This window comes from Petaurus breviceps, unplaced genomic scaffold (genome assembly GCF_028583685.1).
Source record: "Petaurus breviceps papuanus isolate PSGF00001 unplaced genomic scaffold, PetGlider_PUasm1.0 490, whole genome shotgun sequence".
Taxonomy (NCBI): Eukaryota; Metazoa; Chordata; class Mammalia; order Diprotodontia; family Petauridae; genus Petaurus; species Petaurus breviceps.
This window is the reverse complement of record NW_027186352.1, coordinates 1,748,598-1,773,383: the sequence shown is the minus strand read 5'-3', so window position 1 is coordinate 1,773,383 and position 24,786 is coordinate 1,748,598. Positions and strand designations below refer to the sequence as shown.

The 24,786-nt window shown below is 49.0% G+C and overlaps 1 protein-coding gene across 1 annotated transcript in view; it reads left to right on the top strand.

The window, feature by feature from the left end:
• The first annotated feature begins 247 nt into the window (after window positions 1–247).
• LRRC27 (leucine rich repeat containing 27) overlaps window positions 248–24,786 on the top strand; it is a 37,593-nt gene continuing 13,054 nt past the window's right edge. The window contains exons 1-5 of the mRNA XM_069101648.1: window positions 248–303; window positions 2,638–2,790; window positions 9,005–9,377; window positions 16,485–16,658; window positions 20,108–20,210. Of these exons, the coding sequence (XP_068957749.1) occupies window positions 264–303; window positions 2,638–2,790; window positions 9,005–9,377; window positions 16,485–16,658; window positions 20,108–20,210 (843 nt within the window). The 5' untranslated portion in view covers window positions 248–263. The remainder of the gene's footprint in view (window positions 304–2,637; window positions 2,791–9,004; window positions 9,378–16,484; window positions 16,659–20,107; window positions 20,211–24,786) is intronic.

Sequence of the window (24,786 nt, the reverse complement as noted above, 5' to 3'; positions counted from 1 at the left end):
AGCGCCCCAAAGGCCCAAGCGGCTTCATCCACAGCTTTGCCTCCCCAGCAAATACACACAATAAGCACTTCATCAGAGCAGTTGGTAAGTTCTGCAGTCACAGCCAGAAGCCCCATCTCTGTGTCCTGGGGCGATGCTCAGGCCTGGCCCTTTAGCTTAGGGCTCCAAGATGACTGAGAAAGGAATGTAGTTTAGAGGTGAAGCCTAACTGCTTTTAAACTTTATTTTTTGTTTTGTTTTAAAGGAGTCTGAAAACTTTGCTTATGGAAAAGAATCCCATAAAAACATTGCCAGTGGAGCTGGGTAAGCACTTTGTTTTTAAAATAGAAATGAACTTTGAGTGACTTTGATGTGGTTTAAAAAGTGCTGTCTTTGGGACCACCTGTCCTCCCTCCCCATTGAATCCAAGGTCGCCAGCCATGAAAAGAAGGAGGTGAAGACCCAAAGAGATGAATCTCAGGAAGGACCCTGGGAAGGTCTTTTCCCCCCAGTCCACCCTCCAGCACTCTTGCCCACTCGTCATCTGCCAGCCAGCCGGCTTTGGAGAGCCTAATGGGGGAGGTTCCTCCTGGTATGAAGCCCGAAGCAGCTTCTTTGTAGATACCCCCCCCCCATAGATCTTGGCTCTGCCCCTGGGCCAAACCAGCCCAGACCAGAGGTGTCCGACTTGTAGCTGAGCAAGCTCTGAGCCAGACTATTGTTGGCAAACATTGACTGAAAGAAATAAAAAATGAGTACAAAGCTCCTGTGAATTGGGGGGGTCACTGTGACAGCCTCTTGGATACCCCCTCCCCAAGTCCTCACCCTGGACATCTCTGGTCACTGTAGCTCCCAGGTACCCTCCATAGCCCCTAGTGCCCAGAGTGTTCCAGAAAGCTCAGGCATCTGGGCACAAGTGAGACTATGTTGGCTCTTTTTAAGTGCCATTTTGCTCATTAGCCAGGGCAGATAGTGCCCTATGCTGGCCTCTTCAAAACACGGTGAGCAGCTCACTGAGACCTTCTACCTCCTTCCTCCTCTCGGGCCAGATGTCAGCCAGTGGAAACATGGGGGAAGGGTCTGTGACAGAAAGTAGCCCTAGGCAGAAGCCCCCCTCCCCTCGGATTTTGAGGAGGTGGGCTTGCCAGAGCAGGGGCATTATGCCTCCAAGAAGGCCATATCTAACTGAGTTCTCCTTAAGCAGGATAATCACTGGGTTGTCATCAGACCAGGAGATACTCCCATTTAGATGACCAGTGAGGAACTCTGGGATGCTTGACCCCTCTGTCTCTGCCATCATGGCAGAAGCATCAGTGGCCACACAGCCCTGAAGGTCACTTTGATTTTTTTCCTGAGTAGCCATGGCCAAACAATTCACTGCTAAACAGCCAGCACCCTGGGGATTGACTTCTCTGGACATAGCCAGACCGCTTTACTGTAAACTAATCCAGGCTGTGCCAGGACCGTGCCTCAAACCATTCTGGCCAAGTAAAACCTGCCCAGGCTTAACATTCCTCCACCATGGCCCTTAAGAAGCTGGGGTCATCTCCACCCCCATCCCCCCTCCCACTGAAGCACAAAAGCAGGGGGATCAGATCCCGGGTTCCAGAGGGATTCTCCGTGGGGATGTCGTGTTGGTCACTCGGCCCCACAACCTTACACAGGTTACCGGGAGAGATCTGGGAGCACTCTGACGAGTGAACATGACCATCCACACAGGAAAGGTCCCATAGATGAAGACTGTCTACTGCCCATTAGGGGGCAGAGCCGAGGTGGTGGAGAAAAGGCAGGGACTCGCCTGAGTTCTCTCCAAAACCCCTCCAAACACTTTTAATGATGCCCTAAAGCAATTATGGAGTGGCAGAACCCATGAAAGGTCAGGGTGAAGGAATTTTCCAGCCGAGAACACCTTAGAAGGTCAGCAGGAAAGGTCTGTTGCACCTGAAAGAGAGGAGCGTAGTCCAGCGCAGGCCGCGCCAGCACAGCCCTGACCCCAGCAAACCAGGAGCATGCCGTGGGAGTCCCTGAATCAGCAGTGGATGCTTTTGGAGGTCTCAGTGCACAGACGGTGAGGGAGGTCAGAAGGAGATCACAGGGGTCTCTTTGCTGGCACTGAGGCAGGATTCTGTGGCTTTGCCCATACTCAGTTCCAGTTCCCATTCTGGGTGGGGGTCCTAGGGGAGGAGGAGAGGAGTAAACACTTCTCCTTAGGTCAGACCGCCTTAGAAGAAGTGAAAACTAACAGGTCCCTAGAAGGATCTCTGAAAACAGCTGCACAAAGGAAGCTTGGGACAATGTGCTCTCCACCTTGGAAGCAGAGCCCTACCTTAACAAAAAGTTAAAAGTCAAGAAATAGGCTGGGAAAATGAGCAAATAGAGGAAAAATTAGGAAGAGAAATGAGAGTGACGCAAGAAAATCATGAGAAAAGAGTCAACTGCTTGGTAAAGGAGGCCCGCAGAAACCTGAAGAAAGTAACACCATAAAAAGCGGACTAGGCCAAATGGCAAGAGAGGCAGGAAAATGCACTGAAGGAAAGTGCCCTTGAGCACAGGCGGGAGCTGGTGCCCTGTGACCTCAACTGCTGCCCCTTGTCCCCCTGCTCATAGACAAAAGCGTAAAGGAAGAAAATGCTCAGCACTTTCCTTGTTATTTTCCAGGGAATTTAACGTCACTCAAAGCCCTGAACTTGCGGAACTGCCCTCTGGAATTCCCCCCTAAAGACATCATCCAGAAAGGCCTGCTGGCCATCCTGGCCTTTCTTCGCCAGTGGGCCCTGAAGCAGGGTGCTGTCACCACTCCGCCATGTCAAGGTTGGTCGTGACCCTGGAGGCCTCAGCTTAGGCCTCTCCCTTCTGCCCCAGACTCACTGGGCCTGCCACTGGAGGTCTCCTTCCAGGAGGAATTCTACATTGACATGTAACGGTCCATCTGGGCAGCAAAGATGGCAAAAGGGGAAAGTGGCCCTTGTGGGCAGGGCTTCCCCGGGGGCTCTGACTAGTGTGACCATTCTGGAATGCTGCCCCACCCCTGACCCAGCACCACCAGCAGTAGGGCTGTGCTTCAGAAAGGACCTGAGGCTGAGGGAGGGGCAAAGCAGAGAAGTGGTCACAAAGGACGCACTGTCACCAGGGAGGGGCTGGATAAGTCAGGTGGCACGTTTCTGAACTGTAAGAAAGGACAGTTCTAGGCTTCTCTGGAGGGGGCAGGGAGCAGAGCCAGGACAGCAGTGTCTGCCATGAAGGAAAGGCCCAAGGACTCAGGGCAGGGCCTGGGAGGGAGCTCCACATGGCCTTCCTCACAGAGGCGAGGTCAGGGCTATGAGCCTCTGGGACCTCTTGTCCGGTGGGGTGGGAGGCATCAAGCTCAGCCTAGTGTGGGCAAAAGTGCCTCGAAGTCCTGTGGCCAGTTCCTGTCCAGTGACGGTCACCTTCATTCTCAGGCTCAGTGAACGTTGGGCTGTTGGCTTCAGCCAACTCTTCCTGACCCAGTCTGGTGCCCTTGGCTACTTTTCCATTTTTGAACGCTGCCAAACTGCTCAACACTTCATGCTCTGGAGGGGCGTTGGCGCTCTGGCAGTCTGGCCCCCACACTTGTGTCCTCCCCACTCTTTGCCATGAGATCCTGCTCCCATTGTCCTTCCCCCCAAATTTGATTGTCAGTTTGTGCCCCAGTATGCAGGGCTCCATCCTCACGGCCACACTGCAGAGGGTTCACAACACCCCAGTTTTTCTGCAAAGAGAGTTTCTCTCATCCTGCTCTCCTGTCTTGAGAGTGCTGAACTGGTCCCTTTTTGAGCAGGACTTACTGCGGCTTTTCCCTTCTCCAGACGTGGGCTGGTAGGCATGGCGAGGGGAGAGGAGGGGAGGGGTCTTCCCCCATCCTGTCCCCTCCCCTCCTTGGGGGTCTCTCCCTCACAGAGGGCCGGGCTCCACCGGCCTTAGAGGCAGGTGCCTCCTCGGGGCATAGGCCACAACATGTGCTAGTCAGCCAAAGTTTGAATCAGGAAGATGTCCTGTCCTTGTGCTTAGCGCCGCATGGAAGGAAGCAAACGTTTATTCAATGCCTACTGTGTACAAGGCACCGCTGTCGGCACTTTACAGATACGGTCTCAGTGGTCCTTCCCACAGCCCCAGGAGGTAGATGCTTTCATGATCCCCATTTCATAGCCGAGGAAACTGAGGCGGACAGGGTGAAGTGACTTGCCCAGGGTCACACAGCTCATGTCTGAGGCCAACTGTGAACCCAGGAAGATGAGGAGTCTTCCTGACTGCAGGCCTGACACTCTGTCCACTTCACCACCCGGCTGCCCAGCACATAATAAAGGCTCATTAATAAAAAACAGACTTATTCGCCTAGATGTCAATGCTGGAAAATAGAGGGAAGCACATTCCTGTTAACCTTGATTACCAATTTCCCCAGAAGCTCAGCCCAAGGCCTTGCCAGGCCAGGAGACATACTCCTTGGCCACACAGAGACGGGGCCTCAGGCCCAGCCCGCCCCTGAGGTCAGTCCTGAGGAGGCTGGTCAGCAGTGTGAGCCAGGAGACAGCAGCCTGGCTAGCCCCTGGGGGTCTTTCCCAGACCTTTGGCACCAACTGAGATGAAGTGGGGGAGACCCTGGCCAGGTCACTTCTGTACTGCCTGCCTCAGTTTCCTCAGCTGTAACATGAGTAAGTTGGTGTGAATGTGTCAAGACCAGTAGGTGATTGTATGATTCTTCTGGCCAGTAAATCCATGCTTGTAGCATCCCTTCATCAAGACTGTTACTGTATAAAGTAGTGTTAGCACAGCAAGAATTGAGGAAATTTAAAAATTAATACTTTAACATGACTTACTAGGAATAGGGACTTTACTTTATGTGCAGCATCTTCTCTGGGGTCAGTGGGACGACTGGAGGAGACCAAGAATGTTCAAGGACTGACTATCGCCCCTCTCCCCCCCCCCCTCCCCCCCCCCCCCTCCCCCCCTTCCCCCCTCCCCCCCCTCCCTCCTCCCCCCTCCCCTCCTCTTCCCTCCCTCCTCCTGCCCACCCTCTCTTCTCCCCTCCTCTGCCCTCTCCCCTCCTCTCTTCTCCTCCTCCCCCTTCCCCATCCCTTCCCTCTCATCATCCTTGTGAGTCCTGGTACCATCTGCAGTCCCTTCAGCGCCCTCAGAATGACTTGTTTCATACCCAGCTCACATCGCCTCCTCTGTGAAGCGTGCCCTGACTCCTGTAGCCAGTCTCAAGACAGTTGGAGGCAGTGAGGACGCGTGGTGGGAGGGGAGCCTGGTGGGCACAGCATGATAAGGAGAGTAGCCCAGCCTTCTAAGGCCCCAGTCTCAGCACATGGGTCCCTCTGGGGCTGCTGGGGGCCGGTTTGTGTCTTAGACACCGCTCTGAGCTTTCCTTAGCATTGGGAGGAATCTCTTTTTCTCTCAGAGAAGCAGCATTTTGTCCCACAGAGCCACAAGGGCATCCTGGATACTTGACCACAGCCACCCAGCCTGGCGGATCTGAAAGGTCCTTCCTGACTCCAGCACCAGAGCACTTGCTACTCACTGCCCCACCTTGCTGCCCTGCAAGAACTGAATTCAAATCCAGCCTCAGGAACTTACTGTCTGTGTGACCCAGGGCAGGTCACCTGATTTCTCTCGGCCTCAGGTTTCCTCACCGTACAAGGGGTATAAAGAGACACGTGCCCCTCAGGGTTGTTGTGAAGAGGGAATAAAGTCCTGGCACTTAGTAGAGGCCCGTAAATACTTCTTCCCTTTCCTTCCCTCCTCTGCAGATAAAGGGTCAGGGACCCAAACAAACAGTCCTCAAAAAGAATTGCAAACTACTAAAAAAAAAAAAAGCCTAGGAAATGGTGCTTTGAGTCACTAACAGAAAGAGAAATGTACCTCAAATGCCTTCCGACCTGCCCGATCAGTGGAGAGAATCACACTACCTTTTGTACTAATGGGTTGTTTCCCCCATTCTGGAAAGCATTTTGGGATTGTGCCAGGGAAACAGCAAGAAGGGTCCTGCCTTTGTCTACACAATTCCACCAGGGGAGCAGAAGTGACCTTTTTGGGTAGCGGAAGCCTGGACCCAACACTCTGGGGAAGGGCCATTATCTGTGAAAAGCCAGGAACATGTATAGGAACCCACACAAAGAATAAGAAGACAAGACACCATGACGGAGCATCTCAGCAGGGAACCATCCTGCCTTGCCTGGGCCGCCTCCCTCTTGTTCTGACTCATGGAGGGACAGGAGGTGTGAACTCATTGGGAAGTGGCCCCCAAGGCCTCAGTCTGCAGGCTGAGCTGCCCCACTCTGGGAGCCCAGCCTGTCTCCAGCACCCGTCTTCATGCCTGAGGAGAGAACTCCGGTCCCTGAACTCAGCATTCAGCACAATCACCCACAACCACCCACTGTGCCTTTGCCCACACTGTCCTCCGCCCTTGCCTGCCCCTCCTCTGAGACTCAGCTCAGGCGCTGCCTTCTGCTTGGAGCCTTACTTTGTACATGCTCGTCTCTTGGAGGGCAGAGACTTTGATTTTGTCCATGGGTGCCCAGAGCATGGCACAGATGGATAGACAGTGTGTGGGTCGATTAAGACCCTGGGGCTGTTGTCTGGCCCTTTCTGACTCTTTGTGGCCCCATGGACCTGAGCCCCCAGGCGCTTCTCTCCTCCACCATCTCCCCGAGTCTGTCCAGGCGCAGGCCCGTGGCTCCCATGACACTCTCCCTCCACTCCATACTCTGCCATCCCCTTCTACTTTTGCCTTCAATCTTTCCCAACATCAGGGTCTTTTTTAGTGAGTCCGCTTTCCTCATTATGTGGCCAAAGGATTTCATCTGCAGCTTCAGCATTTGACCTTCCAGTGAATGGTCTGAATTAATTTCTTTGAATACTGACCAGTTTTATCTCTTTGCTGTCCGAGGGACTCTCAGAAGTCTTCTCCAGCACAATTCAAAAGCACTGATTCCCCGGCACTCAGCTTTCCTCATAGCCCAGCCCTCACAGCCACTCAGCGCTACTGGAAAAAGCCACCACTTTGACTACACTTTGTTGGTGAGGCGGCATCTCAGCTTTTTGTCTGTGTCCAGACTGGCCAGAGCTTTCCTTCCAGGGAGCCAGTGTCTTTTAATTTTGTGACTGCAATTGCCGTCTGCAATGATCTTTGAGCCCAAAAATATGAAATCTGAAACTGCTTCCATTTCTTCTCCCTCTGTTTGCCCAGAAATGAGGGGACCAGTTGCCAAGACCTTAGTCTTTTTGATTTTAAGCGTCCAGCCAGCTTTCACCTTTCACCCTCATCCCTCTTCACTTTCTGCCTCAGAGAGGTACCATCTGCATATTTGAGACTCCCAGCAACCTTAATTCTGGCTTTTGATGCCTCCAGCCTGGTGTTTCACGTGACGTATTCTGCACGTAAGTTAGATAAGCAAGGTGACAACATACAGCCTTGCTTACTCCTTCCCCCATATGAACCAATCAGTTGTTTCATGTTCACTTCTAACTTAGTCCTTGGCCCTGATTCAGGTTCCTCAAGAAACAGTGAGAGGACCTAATGCTCCCATCTCTTTGAGGACTTGCCACATTCTGTTTTCAGTGAAGCAGGAGGAGATGTTTTTCTGGAGCTCTCTTGCTTTCTCCATAATACAGAGAATGTTGGCAATTTGGTCTCTAGTTCCTCTAACTCTTCGAAAACCAGCCTGCTTTTCTGGGAATTCTCAGTTTTCCTGTTGCTGAAGCCTCAAGGGCAGAATCTTGCAAGTGTGTGAAATGAGCCCAATTGTTGGGTAATCTGAATATTCTTTGGCATTGCCCTTCTTTAGGGCTGAGATGTGAACTGATCTTTTCCAATCCAGTGGCCACTCTTGTTTTCCAAATTTGCCGGCATAGAGAGTGCAGCCCTTTAATAGCATCATCACTGAGGATTTTAAATAGCCCAGCTGGAATTCTGTCATGTCCACCAGCCTTATTGTCAGCTATGCCTCCTAAGGCCCCCTTGACTTCCCTCTCCAGGATGTCGGGCTCATGGTTATCAGGGACGTTCAGATCCTTTTGTGCATTCTTGCCACCTCTGCTTAAATCCCTTCTGCTTCTGTTAAGTCCCCACCATTTTTGTTTTGTATTATGCCCATTTTTGCGCAAAATGTTCCCTCAATATCTCTGATATTCTCGAGGAGATCTTGTCTTTCCCATTCCATTGTTTCCTTCTATTTCTTTGCGTTGCTCATTTAAGGAAACCATCTCCTCTTACCTTGTTACTCTCTGGAATTGTGTCTTCCCTTGGGTCTGCCTTCCCCTTTCCCTTTCCTTCTCTCCTCAGCTATCTGTAAAGCCTCATTGGATGCCATGTTGCTTTTTGGGGGATGTTTCTTGTCGCTGCTTCCCATACAGTATCCTGAGCTTCTGTCCATACTTCTTCGGGCTCTCTGTCTGCCAGATCTGGTCCCTAAATCTAGTCATTGCCTCCATGTAATCTTCATGAGGGATGTTAGTGAGAGCACAGAAGAGCTATGTACAATATCCTCCCCACCATACCCTTGGAAGCTGCAATTTTGGGGTTTTTTTTGCTTGTCTTTGTCAAGGAAGAGATCACTGGTGGGGGGAGGGGGAAGGGGATGTTTTGAAGTGACAACGGTCTAAAACCCAAAGGTTTCCCAGTAGATTGTTTGGAGAGCCAGCCAGATCTGAGTCTGCATCCCTAGGACCCATATTCACTGTGTTGCTTCACCATTAGGCGCCTCAGGAAACTCTAAGACTAGAGGGAGTTTCCTCACTGGGAATTCCTTTTATCAGAGAAATCACAGGTCCCTATCTCCCCATGCCCCCAAAGGCCCAAACCCTCCAATGATCCTCACTCAGTCTCACAGAAGGTCCGCTGTGATGGAGAGGTCATGGTGGCCCCCTTGTTTTCACACGGTGGCCACAGGGCTCTCACTTGTTGGAGACCATACTTAGAAATGGAAAGAAAATGTTGGTCTTGGTTTGGGGGTAGCATTCGAAGGTGGGGTACTAAAATAGTCTGTTTTTCTTTTCTTTTCCCTAGAAGTACCAATGAAAAAGATGAACACTTTAAAAGAAACCTCAAAAGCCAACCATGACGTGACAGAAGGATCGGTCTCCAACAGGGAGGCATGGCAGCCTCGGAAATCCAAGCAGGATGATCCGACAGCCAAGGAACATCTGTTTCCGCACGTGGAGAAGTTGAACTTAACTGATGTCACAGAGCCCAGTGTGGATTTTTCTGAGGATTGCTCCAATGAGGAAGAAATGAAGCAGTTCTGGAAGCTGAGGCAGGAAATAGTCACCAATGAAAAAGCCGAAATTCTCGCCAACCAACTTCTGCCTGTTCAGTTGCCTCTCAGCCTTCAGGACAGCCGTGTGAGGGAACATGTGTGGAAGCCGAAATGCAGTTTCAGGTAATTTTTTTTAAATGAGCATCCTTTCATGAAATTCTAAAAGGTAGGGAATGATTATGTCTTTTGCATCTCAAACCCTCAGCCTAAAGTGACATTGCCATAGAATTGGAAGGAGCCTGCACGGTCATCGAGTCTAACTGGTAGCCAGAAGTGGGCCATTGCCACCATCACTGCTGCCTTTTAGTACCCTGTGTGCTGAGTGCCAGGAGGGGAGGCATCCCCCCACCCCCTGGTGGTGAAGGCAGGAAACCACAGGTCCAAGGGACCCAGAGCATGTGTGATGAATGAAAGGGATAGAGTTGGGGGAGGAGCCAAGCTTTGCCCAAGTAGGGCATGGGAAAGGCAGCAGATCTGGGCATCTTTGGCCAGAGAGCCCAGCACAGCTCAGTCAGGTAGCAGCCTGTTAGCTCAGACCATTCATGGTTTGGCCACTCCATTTCAGGAAGGAGGCAGGCACCTGGGGTGGGTTTGCCCAAGATGGGGAGGGTCCTGGAGCACCCGCCTCCCAACACAGGGCAGGTTGGGCTAGAGAGAGACATGATGCCTGGGGTATCAGAGCAGACAGGCTAACACTGGTGCCCCTCCATCTTCAGTCCAAATGGTCGCTTGTGAGGTTTGCTGTCAAGGACCAGAGGCCACTTCCAGCTCTGACACTGGTGGGCACTCAGTGATGATGGTGTTCAGAATAATGCTCCCTCCTCTGTGCTGTGCCTGCCCCCCCCCCCCCGCTCCCTTCAGTACATGACATTCTCTGTTTCTTCTTTAACATTTTTAAGGGGAAATTGTCAGCTCTCTTCCCCATCTCTTCACCCCCCTCAGCTGCCTCTCATTTAGTGGCAGAAGAAAAGACAGGTGAGTTTAAAGTGTCCTTGGAAATCAATGGAAATGTAAACCTTTGTGTAGTTAATTTTATAAATTACAGTCTCTGAAATGCTGAGCAGGCACCCGGAGCTCCCGCCTTAGAGACCTGTTCCTGTTCATGCATCCACTGGCTTAGACCTCACTAGGGGCTGTCCTTAAAGACCGGGAGCAGGACTATAAGTGGCCGTTCACTGTGGGGGGGGGGGGGATCATCCAGCATTCCCTCCCGTGCTGTGGGGAGCACAAGGCCCTGGCAGGCTCAGGACAGCCTGAAGTTCTTGGGTTGATCCAGGTGGGGACAAGGCTGGCCTCCCTACGGACCACGTAAAGGCCATGCCTGGCCTGCTGCAGCATGAAGAAAAAGCCAAGGACAGCTCCTGACCCCTTGGGCTCTGGGTAGGGTTGAACGCCTTCCCTTGGATGGTTCTCTCCCATTCCAGCTCAACCTTTATTTCACCCCCTCCTGGAGCTTCTGTTCACCCAGGAGAGACATGATCAATTGAAGTTGGAGAAAACACTAATCACAAGGGGGATGAGCTGAGCCTTGAAGGAAGCAAGGGCTGCTTAGAGGGGCAGTGAGAAGGGCAGGTGCTCCCTATGGAGAGGCTTGGGGGGAAGGGGAACACTGGCTTGGCCTGGGAACTGCATGCAGAAGGTGCCGATTATGAGACGAGCCTGGAAAGGTGGGCTGGGCCTGGACTGGAGCAGGCTTCCAGTCCTCTGACATTGGTCAGCTGTGTTCTTAGCAGCAGGAATAATCCACATCAAAGACTCTCCAGGGAGAGCCTGTATGCTGTTCCTAGAAATGTAGAACATACCCAGAAAGGCTCCTGGACCTGTTTTAAAAGGGTGAAAAAGGGGGCAGCTAGGTGGCTCAGTGAGTAAAGCACCGGCCCGGGAGTCAGGAGGACCCAAGTTCAGTTCTGGCCTCAGACACTTAACACCCACACACAAAAAAAAACTAGCTGTGTAGCCTTGGGCAAGTTACTTAACCCCAATTGCCCTCCAAAAGGCAAAAAAAAAGGGAGAAAAAGAAGCTTCAGGGAGAGCTGGCCTTGGAAGAGGTTTACAGAGGGTCAGCTTATCCTTCAGCCTGCTTCAGCCGAGCTGACTGGAGGTTCCCATTTGGGAGATAAGTAAGTTTGCCTGCTGTTTGGCTGAGATAGAAGGAGAGAAACAGAGTGAGAGAAAGGGAAAGGAGAGAGATATTATCACTTTGAATTGTTCAATTTAAGGGGAAAAAGCTAAAATCCCCTGCCATAGAATTGGGAGAATGTCTTTCAGCTCAAAGGCTGCCATGCCCTGTCTTTCTCACCCATTTATCAGAGCAAGCACTGTGTACAGCTTTGTGCTTGGCCCTGAGGAGAGAAGGATGAGGCAGCACCCCATTTCTGCCCTCTCAAGGGAATCAGCAACAATGGAAGTTCTACCAGGATCAGTCCATAGCAGGGCCCAGCAGAAAAGACCAAGGGAGTGCCAGGAAGAAGGAAAGGAAGGCTTCTTGGGTGAAGTGATACCCAGGCCAGGTTTGGAGGCAAAGGAAGGATTTCCATGGGCCTCAGAGCCATGAGAGAGGAGACTCTTCCAAATGTGAGAGGGGGTTTAGCCAAAGACACAGGGAGCTTTGGACTGAAGCTGCTGATGGGACTGCCCTGATGGGGCTAGTGTGGAGAAAGAGAGGCTTGGTCATGTGGGTGGAAGGAGCTGTCCAAGGACACAGCATCTCCTGAGATGGGCAGGTAGTGGATGCAATAGGGCTGTGAAGGCCAGCAAGGCTTTGTACAAATTCCAGAGTAGAGCCCGTGGAAGAAGGCCCAGATGGAGAGAGTGACTTGGACACCATGGTCATGGAATTCTCTACAATGGATGGGACTGCCAAGGGCAGGGCTAAAGAGGGAGAAGAGAGAATCTTGGTGTTAGAGAGGGGCTTTGGAGGCATCTCTGTGACCTTGAAGGCCTGAATCCAGAACCAGAGGGGCACGTTTGTAACCCCTGAGATTAACCTCAAGCCTAACTACTTCTGTTTGGGAAGATAGCAGGGCCCAAAACGCCTGCAGAATTTCAGGGTGTTGGGAATCCTGCACCAAGCCCATACCTCCACTAAGCCACTGTTGGTCAGAGTTGTCTGTGAGCCCCGCAGGACCTTCTTCCAGTCTGTCTTCTCCCTTTCCCTTCCCACAGTGGCTCCTGAATAGTGCTCATGTCTGGCACTTGAAACTTTGGGAACAGCTGATGGAGATTTCCCCCAGATTCAGTCCAGATCACCCTACAGATGTGGAGTTTATCTCCTGGAATTCTCTTAAATGCTTCAGCCATGTTCCTGGTGGCACAGGCTGTCTGTGGGACCCTGGAATTCTCCAGGACGAGGGCCTTCTCTGGCCTCTCCCTGATGGGTGATGAGTCAGGCTGAAATGCTTTGTGAGTGGCCTCTCACTCCTGGACATGGAAGACTAGAGCCTAGAGCCAGGAGAACCTGAGTTCAAATGTGGCCTTAGACAAGGCACAAAGCTGCCGTGTGCCTCAGTTTCCTCAGCTGTACAATGGGAATCATAACAGCACACCCCCTCCCCCCCATGGCTGTATGTGAGGGTCGGGTGAGAGTGTGTTTGCAAAGCCCTTAGCACAGCGCCTCACGTAGTAGGCCCATTATCACTTCTTGTTCCCTCCCTTCCTGCTCCCCTCAGTGCCAGTAGGCACGAGGCTGGCATTGAACTCATGACTGAATGTTCTCAGGGCATCAGTGGTGACCGCTTTTTGACACATGTAAAGTCACGTTCTTTCAGTGGAGAACACTGATGGCGATGCCCTAGACAGGCCTCCTGTGAGAGGCAGCATTTGAGTCTTAGATCATTTGGATGGTTTCTGTGGATGCCCCAGGCTTCCCAGCAAAGGGCAGGGCAGGAGAAAGGGCTTCCACCTTCAGCCAGATTGAAGATTAAGAAGCCTCTCAGCCTCTGGGGCACCAGTGAGTCTGGAGGTCCCCAAGGTGCTATCTGTGGTCAGGACAAAGTGAGGACTAGCCAGCTCCTGAACTTTCACACTTTGTTGAAAGAAACACAGGTTTCTTGGCCTTTTGCCTTTTATTCAGAGTTTGGAATGGGTCGTTATTCATACTTTGTTTCACTCCATTCACACTTCTGTTTGTATTTATTGGAATCAGAGCAGCATTGAAGCAGCTGGTGCCATTTGGGGGGTATTTTTAATGCAAATTAAAATAGTAATCATTCTGTTGGCAATACTTGTAATAACTACATTGAGCCTGGGCTTGGTGTGACCTAGAATAAAACATTCCATTGAGTTTTATCCTGAATTTTAGAAGCAAGAAGAAGGATTTTCCCTCCTCATTCTGTTCCTGGGAGCGGCCACTCTGACCTGGAGGCCATTATCTGGAGTTAAGAGTTTACTCCTGGCCTGCTCCATTAATCTCACAGTCCTTGAAGGCCACACACTGACTTCAGTGGCGTCCGCAGCCCAAGGCGCCCATCGCTGCCTTTGGGCCTCCTTGGGTCGGTGTAGGCCACACTGAGGCCCTGCTCTGCTGTGACACTGACCCAGAGCCCATGAAGGGGATGCTGGTCAGGGGCAAGTCTGGCCAGTGCTCCCCTGCTAGAAGTGTTTCCAGGGGCGACCCAAAGACGAGGTGGCCCGTTTCTCATCCAGGGAGCAGCCTGGCCAAGGGGTGCCACACTGGGTGCGCCAGGCTCCTCACCTGGGTGAGGGCACAGGGGGTGGGCATCCTCCCCCAAGAACATCCCCAAGTCCTTGCGGTAGTGTTCCATTAGGAGGCTGGTCCAGGCTGTGGGCTATGTAGGGTCCCTGCTCTCAGGTAGCTGGCCAGCATGTGAAACAGGTGAATGGCTAAGGGCTGCTTTGGTGGGCTTGCTCACAAGGGCCACAGGTGTTCAGAGACAGAGAGGTCAGTGTGGGCCATTCCCTCTGTGATGTCTGCCCTCTGCTTCTTTGTCAGCAAAGTGAGGGCCTTGGGCACAGCCACTGCTCCCAGCTCTAAACCTGCGATAAATCTTATGCTCCATTTGGAGCTGTCAGGAGAGAGGTGAGATCTAGTCTTATTTCAGAGGCAAGGTAGGGGAGGAGAGAACTTGATGAAAAGGCCAGGCCTAAAAAGGTTCCTGGCAGCAAAGAGTCTGCATTGGATGAATAAGTCTAAGCAACATGGGGAGATTTCGGTCAGCACAGGGCGAGTTTTGGAAATGATGCCCTTCCCACTGGGGGTGGGGCGAGGTGCCCCACTGGCCAAGGGCATCACTCACTGTTTTTCATTGTCTTTTGGGGTTGCTATGAGGTGCAGCCAGCCCTGGAGTCTGGAGGACCTGAGTTTAAATCTGACCTGAGACACTTGACACTTATAGAGTGTGACCCTTGGCAGGTCACTTAACCCTAACTGCCTTGCAAAAAAAAATTTATTTGTTCAATGAAGAGTTTTCTCTCCCACGCCCATCCCCATGACCTTGTAATGGATAGGCATAATCCAACCAAACAAACCTTGCATTAACCCATGTCCCAAAGACATGTCTCATTCTTTTGTGGCTCCTTGGGGGTAAGGTGAAGGGAAAGAAGAAGCCTGGAAAGGAGGCTAGAAGGGAACTGAGGCCCCCCCTGAGAATAAGGCTCTTTGGCTAGGGGCCAGTGTGGGTTCCCATGACAAAGTGAGGGGTGGGCTCTGTCCCTGCTCGCCCAGGGCCAGGACTGAGGCATCCTCATTCTTGCTTCAGTCTTTCCCTGTCAATTGGCTGTGCCTCCAGTGCCTACATACAGGCCCCATGTTTTCCCCATCCTCTAAAACACCCTCATTTAAAGGAAGCATGTCTTGCATGGTTTCACAAAAATATATTTGTGTCAATGTTGACTTTATCTGGGGTGAGCTTGGAAAGCAGCCGGTCGGTGGGACTCAAAATGTAACAAAAATAAAAATAAATATTATATTGATCTTGGACTGGGAAAAAAAAATAAGTCTTATTATAGAAAAAAAAAAACAACCCTTTGGGGGCGGCTAGGTGGTGCATCCAGTAAAGCGCCAGCCCCGGAGTCAGGAGGACCCGCGTTCGGTTCAGGCCTCAGACACTTAACACCCACACAAATAAACTAGCCGTGTAACCTTGGGCAAGTTATTTAACCCCAACTGCCCTCCAAAAAGGAAAAAAAAAAACTCTTCCATTTAACCCACCCATCCCTACCTGTTCTGTGTCTCTTCTGGCGAAATTCCTTGAGAAGGCTACCTCCAACCACTGTCGGTGTGCATGGGCGAGGCCTCGTCCTTGGCCTGTGTCTAGCCACGGTCTCCTTTGGAGCTCACAGATGCTCAGGGAGACAAGAACAGGCATGATTATCTCCTCTTATAGCTGAGACAACAGAGGCTCCGTCAGGGGCGACTGTCAAAGCTGCAGAGCTCACAGGGGTCAGACTGCGATTCTGATCCGGGCCTTTCCCACTGCCGGCAGCAGAGGTGTTGATGCTGGAGGGGAGGGGAAGGCAGGGCTCAGACTGTTGTCAAAGGAAAGCTTTTGTTGATCTTGTGAGGGACCGTCCTGGTGAAATGCCTTTGGGCTTCTCCCACCCCTCACTTCAGGGAGCCGAGTGGCCAAAGCCCGCTGTGGTAGTCCTTTATTCTTCAGAGGCCCAGGGGGCGTTGCTGGCTGAGGGGTCTGTGGCTGCACTGGCTTGGCCTTGGGCCTGCGGTCAGGGGCCAGCATATCAGATGCTGTGTGATGGGCCACTGCCTCCTGAGCTCACTCCTGCTGTTGGAAGAGCGCTGGTGTCAGCTGTTAGGGGGCCACAAAGGGGTTGGGTCCTTACCTGTTGTAACAAGATCAGGTGTTTGAACCACATCACCTGAATTTCAGAGTTTTTGTCCCATCCCACTGATGCTGTGAGTTGTCTTAGAAATAACATGAAGAGAAACATTTCCTTGGAGTCATCTGAAAATGTAGTGTCAGCCGTTTGGATTCTTGTTCTTCAATTGCTGAAGCTCCATAATTGCATTTTATTTATTTCATTATTATCAATATTTCAATATTATCAATAATAATTTCACTAAATTTCATTTAATTTTTTAAAAATCAATGCAGATCAACAGTATAGATTTCTATGAGCTAGCTACAATCCCCAGTAGGCAAGATCACCTTAATGTGGAACCAGTTCACAGGCCTTGGTTTAAAATACTTAGTTATTGATAATGCCATACCTCTTTCCACCATGAGTAGCTGATTATCACTAATTTTTGTTAAGGATTACACTGAAAAAAACAAATAATTCTGGAAAGAAAATCTCTTCATTCAAGAACATGTTTCCTGAAATTCTATCCTATGAGACACCAGTTCAAACCAAGAAAGACGAAGAAAGACGAGTGGCCGCCCTCAAGGAGCTAAAAGAGAAACAGGCTTTAATAGAGCAACGGAAAAGGTGAGGCCACTGATGCAGGCCGCCCACTGGACTGGGAGCTGTGGAGGGACCTCCAGCCTCATCTCTTCAGTGAGGCCCAGAGTGGCCTGTCCCTGCCCGCCCATCCGTACTCTCCCGTGGTGGCTCCCTTCGTTCTTGTGACTTCACAAGGGCACAGTCCTCCCTCACACACCCCAGAACAAGTCTCTCATTCTATCGTAATGTCCCTAATGACATCCTTTGTGTCTGTACTTGTAGGGGATTCTTCAGGGATGCCCCCCCCCCGTGTCACCCTGTGCTCCTCCATGCTGGCTTGATTGTCCATTCTTTGGAGACTGTGGAGTCCCATGACGTGTAGCTGGATAGTAGCTCTGGTAGACTGGCTTTTAAAAATGGGCCTTTGTTTCCAGGAGAAGCTTGGGGTCTTTGAAGGCGTTGGAAATTTGGGGAAGGGTGGCAGCCTCCAGGGGGTTCTTCTCTTTCTAGTCAATGTTGAGCCCACAGACTCAGATGTTCCTAGGGAAGGACCAGCTCCATCCCCAGATTATGCTGCATATAAATGCCCGGGGCAGTCTGGGCAGCAAATGTTCTTTGTCCACATCAGCCTTCCCTCCTGGGTCATCAAGAGCTGGAAGGCCCTTCGTCCCTTCTTTTATTTGATAGATGAGCCAACCGAGGCTCTCATAAAGATGGGGATATGGATGGGAAAGTAGAGACGTCAGTCATGGGCCAAGTTCTCATCAGTTCTCAGCCTTTTTCAGCACAGAGAAGCACCCAATGGGTTGGAGAGGCTTTTCCCATGCCGGCAGGCTCTTCTGATGTGTCGCATTCCTTGTGAATCAGTCTCTTGCTGTCATGATTTTCTCACCTCCAGGCCTGCTTTTCCTCTCTTGAGTGTGATTTCTACCTTCAGCATGTCAGAGGTCAGGCCTTCTGACTCTTGAGCCAGTGGTCTTTCCACTGTACCACACTGCATCCAGACCACCTCCCAAGGGGGTGAGACTAAACTCTAGGATGGTGAGAGATCTCTTCCAGGGAATTCTGCTGTCTGCCGGGGCTTACCTGCTGCAAGCTCTGCAGGATTCAGCACAAGGTCATCCATACACAGGAGCATCTGTAAAACTTCACCATGCCCTTTATCCAGTCAACTGGTCCATCAGTCAGTCAGTCAGTAAGCGCTTGGGTACCCTGAAAAAGATGAAAGACAGCCCCTGCCTCAGACCGCTCCCTCACCTGATGTTTATGATCAGGAACATTTGTGGTGCTCAATCTCTCAGACAACCTTGAGTAATTTTGAGTGTGCACAAGAGACATATTCCTAGATGGGAGCCTTGCAGGGTGCCTTCTTCCTCACTGAGCCAAATGCTTTTCCACAGTCAGTGAGCAATAAATCCACACCTTCTTTTCATCAGCTTTGATATAGGGAAGATGTGACCTATTATAGTTCCTGAAGGTCTGCTGCTACTCATTCAGGATGCACTGGGCTCAAGAGTAGATGACTCTCATAAAGATTAAGGATGGGTAAGAAAGGAGGGATGTCTTCATGAACTGTGTCCTCAGTTGCCTTTTTCAGCACTGATAAGTATTCATTAGGTGGGAGGTTTTTCCCAAGCCCTTAGGGTCTGCCCCCCCATCAGATTCCTCGTGAATCAGTCCCAATGTTGTTCTAACTTTCTCACCTCCAGAAGAAAGAGATACCTTGTACGGTCCAACTGCATCTTCTATCTTGAGTGTGAGTTCTATCTTCTATATAAATACACCCAGAATTGTAGGGATAAAGTTCAAGTTCGTTTTTTAGAACTGCTTTTAATCCTCCACTGCTCTATGCTGAATGCTATGCTTTTCTCTGAATTCTTTGTCTTCTCACCTTCCCCCAAACTCTTATATTCCCCATTACTGTGGAGGGCACCACTACCCCATCCATTGTGGTGCCAAAGCCTATGAATTTCACTTTTTCAACATTTCTCATCGATTTCATCTCTTCAGTATCTCTGGTTGATTTCACTTCTGCAGCATCTCCAGCTGATTTTACCTCTACAACAATTTTTGTTGATTTACCTCTGCAGCATCTCTGATTGATTTTACTTCTGTAGCATCTCCTCTGACCCTGCCCCCCACCCTGGTGAAGACCCTCATCATCTCACCCCTGGACTACTTCAGTATTTACTGGTTGTTGGCCTTCCTCATGTCTCTCCCCACTCTTGTCCATCCTTTAGTCAGCTACAAAAATGATTTTCCTAAAGCATAGGTCTTACCATTTCACCCCCCTTAAATTAAATATCAGGGGTCCCCTATTGCCTCCAGGGTCAAATACAAAATGCTTTCTTTGACCTTCAAAGCCCTTCATAATCTGCCCCTCCCACTCCCTCCTGGAGGAAAGAAGTGAGACATATACAAGTCTGTCCTTTCTCATTCCTTCTTTCTGATCCATACTTTCCAATAAACATCTCATCTTCACATATACATAGAAGTCACTGACTATCAAAGTAATAGCAAATATCATTATACCCATTTTTCAGGTGAATGAATTGAGGCTGTGAGAGGTTCACTGAGTTGCCCAGAGTCGCATAATGTCTGAGGCATTATTTGAACCCAAGTTCTCTATGTAGACCTAAAAGTATGAGGAGCTAAGGGATTCAGTCATTCTCTGATATTTATTATTATTACAGTGACAAAGTAATTCATGAGCTGTGGAGAAAAAAAGTTTTACTTTCTCTTTTTTGTAAATTCATTTCCATTCAATTGAACAAACCTTTATTTAATGCCTCCTATGGCACTAGTAGGCACTCATCTTGATACTTCATCATTTTGACTCTGAGATAAGAAAGATCCTCCATCCCCTCTTAGGGGTTACCAATGGTCGGAATCTCTAGGCTTTCTTGCCCGGCATGGTGGAGACCTGGGCAAGGGACAGAGCCCCTCAGTAAGGGCCCAGGAGCTGATCTGAGGTTGGAGCTGAGGATTGAGAGCTATAATCGGGCATAGAGGTCATCTGCCTCAACCCCTTCATTCTACAGTTAGAAACTGAGGTTTACAACAGGGAAGGAGTTTATCCTCAAGGTCAATAGAATTCATTTCAGTTTGAAATAGCAGTAGTGGTAATGATGTTTATAATAATAAACAACTAACTAGGTGGTGCAACGGATAGATCTCCAGACCTGGATTCAGACTCCTCTCCCTGAGTTCAAATCCAGCCTCAGACACTTAGTAGCCCTGTGACCCTGGGCAAGTCACTTAACCCTGTCTGCCTCAGTTTCTTCATCTGTGAAATGAGCTGGAGAAGAAAGTGGCTAACCGCTTCAGTGTCTTTGCCCAGAAAACTCCAGATGGGGTCATGGAGAGTCAGACATGACTAAAAAGTAACTGAATATCATCCGGCTTTAAACATGCCAAAAGGAGACTCTCCTGTGACATTAATTTGGTTTAAGGTGCTTTTGACTTGTCATCTAAAATGCTATTGTTTTTTCCAGAGATAAGAAAATGCTCCAGAAATGGCGAGAACAAACGGAAGTAATGAAGAAGGAGAAAGAAAGCCTCATGAATACGCAGAATCCGCCAAAGGAAAATGAGCCGGTAGGAACACAGGTCTGAGGAGTGCTGGGGAGGAGCCCTTTATAGTGACAGGCCACTTAGGGGTGGAAGTGGAGACCCAGGCTGGGTCACCCCTCCCACCAGCACCTCCACGTCAGCCGGCTCATCCCCCTGAGCCTCGGTGTGCCTATCTGAGGCAGCCAGGTGACTCAGGGTAGTGCGCTGGACCCCGAATCAGGAAAAACTTCAAGTCACCCACTATGTGGGAAAAAAAAGAAAAAGAATGTGAGTTTCATCCAGACAAACCATTTTTTGGCAGTGCATAGGATTGCAAAACAAACTAGGCCAAGAACCCAGTTTGGTTTCTCACAGTTAGCATACATTTTGGAAGGAATTAAAAGCAGGATGTAGGGATTAAAACACCTGGCTTCTTATTGGTTCAAGGATCAGGAGACATTCAGGTGAGGCCTTCTTGTGGCCTGGTGACAGTGGAGAGGGTGAATAAATTGTGCAATCTCCAAAATCAGGTCACTTACATGGAGCTTGAAACTGAACTTCACACAATCGTGGGTAAAGGACAAAATGGAGTCATTAATGCTCACTTTTAGGGTAACATTTGCCCCTTTGGCCCTGGGCTTCCCAACCCCCAGGATCATTTATTTAAATGCTTTATCTGAAGTTTCTGGACAAACTGGTAGGCTGTCTGTCATAAGGGGCATCAGAGAGGTGAGATGAGAGGTACAATGACTGCCAGCAGTCATGATCTCCTGTATAACTACGGGGACAAACCTGGCTGACAGACTTTATACTGTATATACTGTACTCCTTAACTAAGTCAGGCTACAGACCAAACTACTTAAAGGGCTGAATTGGACTGCTTGGAGAGGGGAGATTTATACATCACTCATATAACCAAGAAAACTCAGCAAACACAAAGACCCTGAAACCGAAAATCGAAGTAACACAAGAACAGTCACTGCTATTAAACAGCACCATCTCTGGAAACCTGGTAGCCCCTCCCAATGCTCATTTAACCAGCACATTTCATCCTGACTCCCACATGTCCCACAAATTCGACTGGTCCCTGGATGTACCTTCCCTTGACCTCTCAGGGCAGCTCTGAAGGGGCTTCACCTGGAAGATTTGCTTCTCTGGTTTCAAGTCACTTGCAGAGATCACTAAGTAATTCTGCTAAAAATCTGCCAGTAACAAGACTCAACTCGATGTAGGACAACCTCCTAAATTTGGCCTTCCAATAGCTAGTTCATACGGTGAAAACTAGCTCCAGCCTTCTGGTTTCTGATTCTGTTCGCAGCGGAGCTATAATGAGAACATCGAATTAGGGATCCAGAATTCACCTGAAACTTCAGAGAATTCCCCTTTTTACAAACTAATTGTTCCTTCTGTCTGATCTGAACTCTAGTATCTTATCTGGACAGGCTGAAGGAAGAAACCTTAGAATCTACGAGGGCCTGAATTGGCAGATGAGCCCAGAGAAATTCCAGGTTTAGTCTCTTAATTACTAATCCTGCCCCTGAGGCAAGATTGAAATCTTTGAATCCCAGGTCTGTTGGTACTAAATTGGCTCAAAGATTTAACTTCAGTACAGACCATGAACAGATACAATTTCATCATTTTCCTAATTGTCGATCAAATAATCTCAGATAAAAACTGGCTCTCTATTGTAAGCAAACTAGTAAATTTCCCCATTTTGGCTGGGAGTTGGTCAGACTTCAACTTCAGAATTGTAGCACATGCTGTCAGCAGAGCTGATGAAACCTTCTGACCCCTTGCCCACATAGAAAAGTCTCAAGGAACCTCAGATAAAGATTATTTAGGAGGTCTTTGCTTTTTTTCTTTAAACAGTAAATTATCATTATTATTATTAATTACTTTAAAGTAAAACGTATCCAATTAAATATTCTACCATCTTCAGACATTTTGACCGAATTCTGTCACATCTAAATTCATAATCTAACAGTATCCCGACTAAAAGAGAACTTACTTTTCTAACAGCATTTCTGATGCCAGTGTTTTCCCAAATTTCACAATATAAGAAAAAAATTTAAAACACAACAATATACATACACAATATCACATACTTAAAACATGAAGCAAAACTTATTACCAGGCAAGTGGCATCACTTCAGCTACTTGCGTTTCCAGATTATTTTACAAAGAAAATCTTTCATTTTATCAACTTTGGCATTCAATACTAATCAGTTCTAAAACCCTGTAGAGAGTAACTTACACTTCATTAAAGAAAGACTGGTAATAATGAGAGTTCAGGGGCTAGGTGGCACAGGGAATAGAGCACCAGCCCTGGAGTCAGGAGAACCTGAGTTCAAATTCTGCCTCAGACACTTAACATAAAAACTAGCTATGTGACCTTGGACAAGTCATTTAACCCCAATTGCCCCTCCAAAAAGCCAAAAAAAAAAAATGTATGTTTGCAATTTTAAACATATAGCACTCCAGCCCTGAAAGACCATTCCAGTAGCAAACCCCCCAATCTTTAGAATCTTGTCACCATCCAAAGGAGGGGGATGTGAATGGGAGCCTGCCCTCTTCTCTGGAGCTGTCTGGGGCTGCCTGGGGCCTCGTTGAAAAGTATTGACTCACTACCTCCCTTCGGCCAGTTCATTTCTTAAATTAAAATTTCTTATTAAATGTTACCATCAATGATTATAAAGTCCTGATTGGATTTGGTCAAAATTTTGTTTTGAAACTAAACCATAATATGCTCTCCTTTACAGTGAGATGTATTCTCCTGTAGGATAATTGTGGTAAGTCTGAACTTAATGCTTGGATCAGGCAAAGCTGAATTAAAATCCAGTCTCAGAAATTTATTAGTTGTGTGACCTTACACAAGTTGCTTCCCTCTGCTCACCTCAGTTTCTTAATCTGTAAAGGGGAAAATGAAAATAACACCCACCTGGGGGGGGGGGGATGTATCCCTGTCAAATGATAGAACAATCGATGAAGCCTGTGACCCAGGGACTGGTCAATGAAAAGAACTATGGAAATGTGAACTCTTGTTTGTTTTTGTCTTTTTGGGAGGGGAGAGGGAGGGGCAATTGGGATTAAGTGACTTGCCCAAGGTCATGCAGCTGGTTTTTGTGTTAAGTGTCTGAGGCCTATTTTGAACTCAGGTCCTCCTGACTCCAGGGCTGGTGCTTTATTCACTGTGCCATCTAGCAGCCCTGACTAATATACCCTTGGTTTAGTTGTGAACTGATCTAAGCATTCTTGGAACTATGTCCAAAGGCTTGTCAAACTGTGAATACGCCCTGATCCATCAATACCACCACTAGATCTGTATCCCAAAGAGATAAAGGAAAAGGACCTATTTATACAAACACATTTATAGCATCTCGTTGTGGCAGCAAAGAATTGGAAACCAAAGAGATCCTCATCAATTGGGGAAATGAGCTGTGGTATATGACTGGGATGGAATATTATTGCACTTTAAGGAATGATGAAGGGGATGGTTTTAGAAAACCCTGGGAAGACATACATGAACTGATGCAAAGCAAAGAGAGCAGAGCCAGGAGAACATTGTAACAGCAGTTTGGGGAAACAGATTTCAAAGTGTTCAGAGAAGGATTAGACCCGAGGGTGTTCCTTATGAATCCACATCAATCTTTTTAGACAACTCCCATTTTTCCTCCTCATCCACTCTGCTGGAGTTGGGCCCTAACCCTCAAATCCTCTGTGGAATTACAGGTCAAAGCATCCTCCTGAACCCTTTGACATCTATTTCCCCAAACCAAGCAACTATGTCCCGCTATGACCAGCTTTTCTTCCCTAACTCACTTATGCCCAAGGTGTGGGGAGCAGGAGATGTCCGGTTGTCCATGAGTTCTCTGGCCATCTCAGCCCAAGCCAAGTCAGTTCCATCTCCCCTTTGGGGACCTAGTGAGGTGGCACTAGGGGTACCACTGAGGTCCAGGGTCTTTCTTTTCAGTTCAAATGACTATTCTGGGTCAGCCCCCCTCCTGTTCGCCCCAGCAACTAGTGCTTAGTTCTGTTTAACAATTGAACATTAGTTAGAGTTTACAAAGGGATATTTACTTCAGAAATAGAAGAAAACAGAGGGAAAAACATTTCCCTTCCTCTAGCCCCTAGAAGTTAAACGCCTCTAGGACACCTTTGTCTCTGGACAGAACAGGCTTAGACTTGATACAGGCTCTGCCAAAACTGGGGAGCTTTCAACATAATGAGTTTGTGAGGCCTATGGGCCATCCAGATGGAGAACTCTAGCCAGGGTAATGCATAGCTCCTCCTGCTGGCTTAATATTTCCAGCCTAGCTTCCTCTCACTAAATTTTGGTTTTACAGAAGACCATGACAAATACCAGATGGTAAGTAAGCCCAGGGGCAGCTAGGGGGCACTGCGGTACGTAGAGCCCTGGAAGATGAAGCTTCCTAAGTTCAAATCCAACCTCAGGCACTTCCCAGCAGAGTGACCCCAGGCATGTCACTGTACTGTGCCTCAGTTTCCTCATCTGTAAAATGGCTGGAGAAGAAAATAGCCAACCCCTCCAGCATCTCTGCCAAAAAACTCCAAGTGGGTTCATGAAGAGTAAGACATGACTGAACATGAACGAGTTGACCTG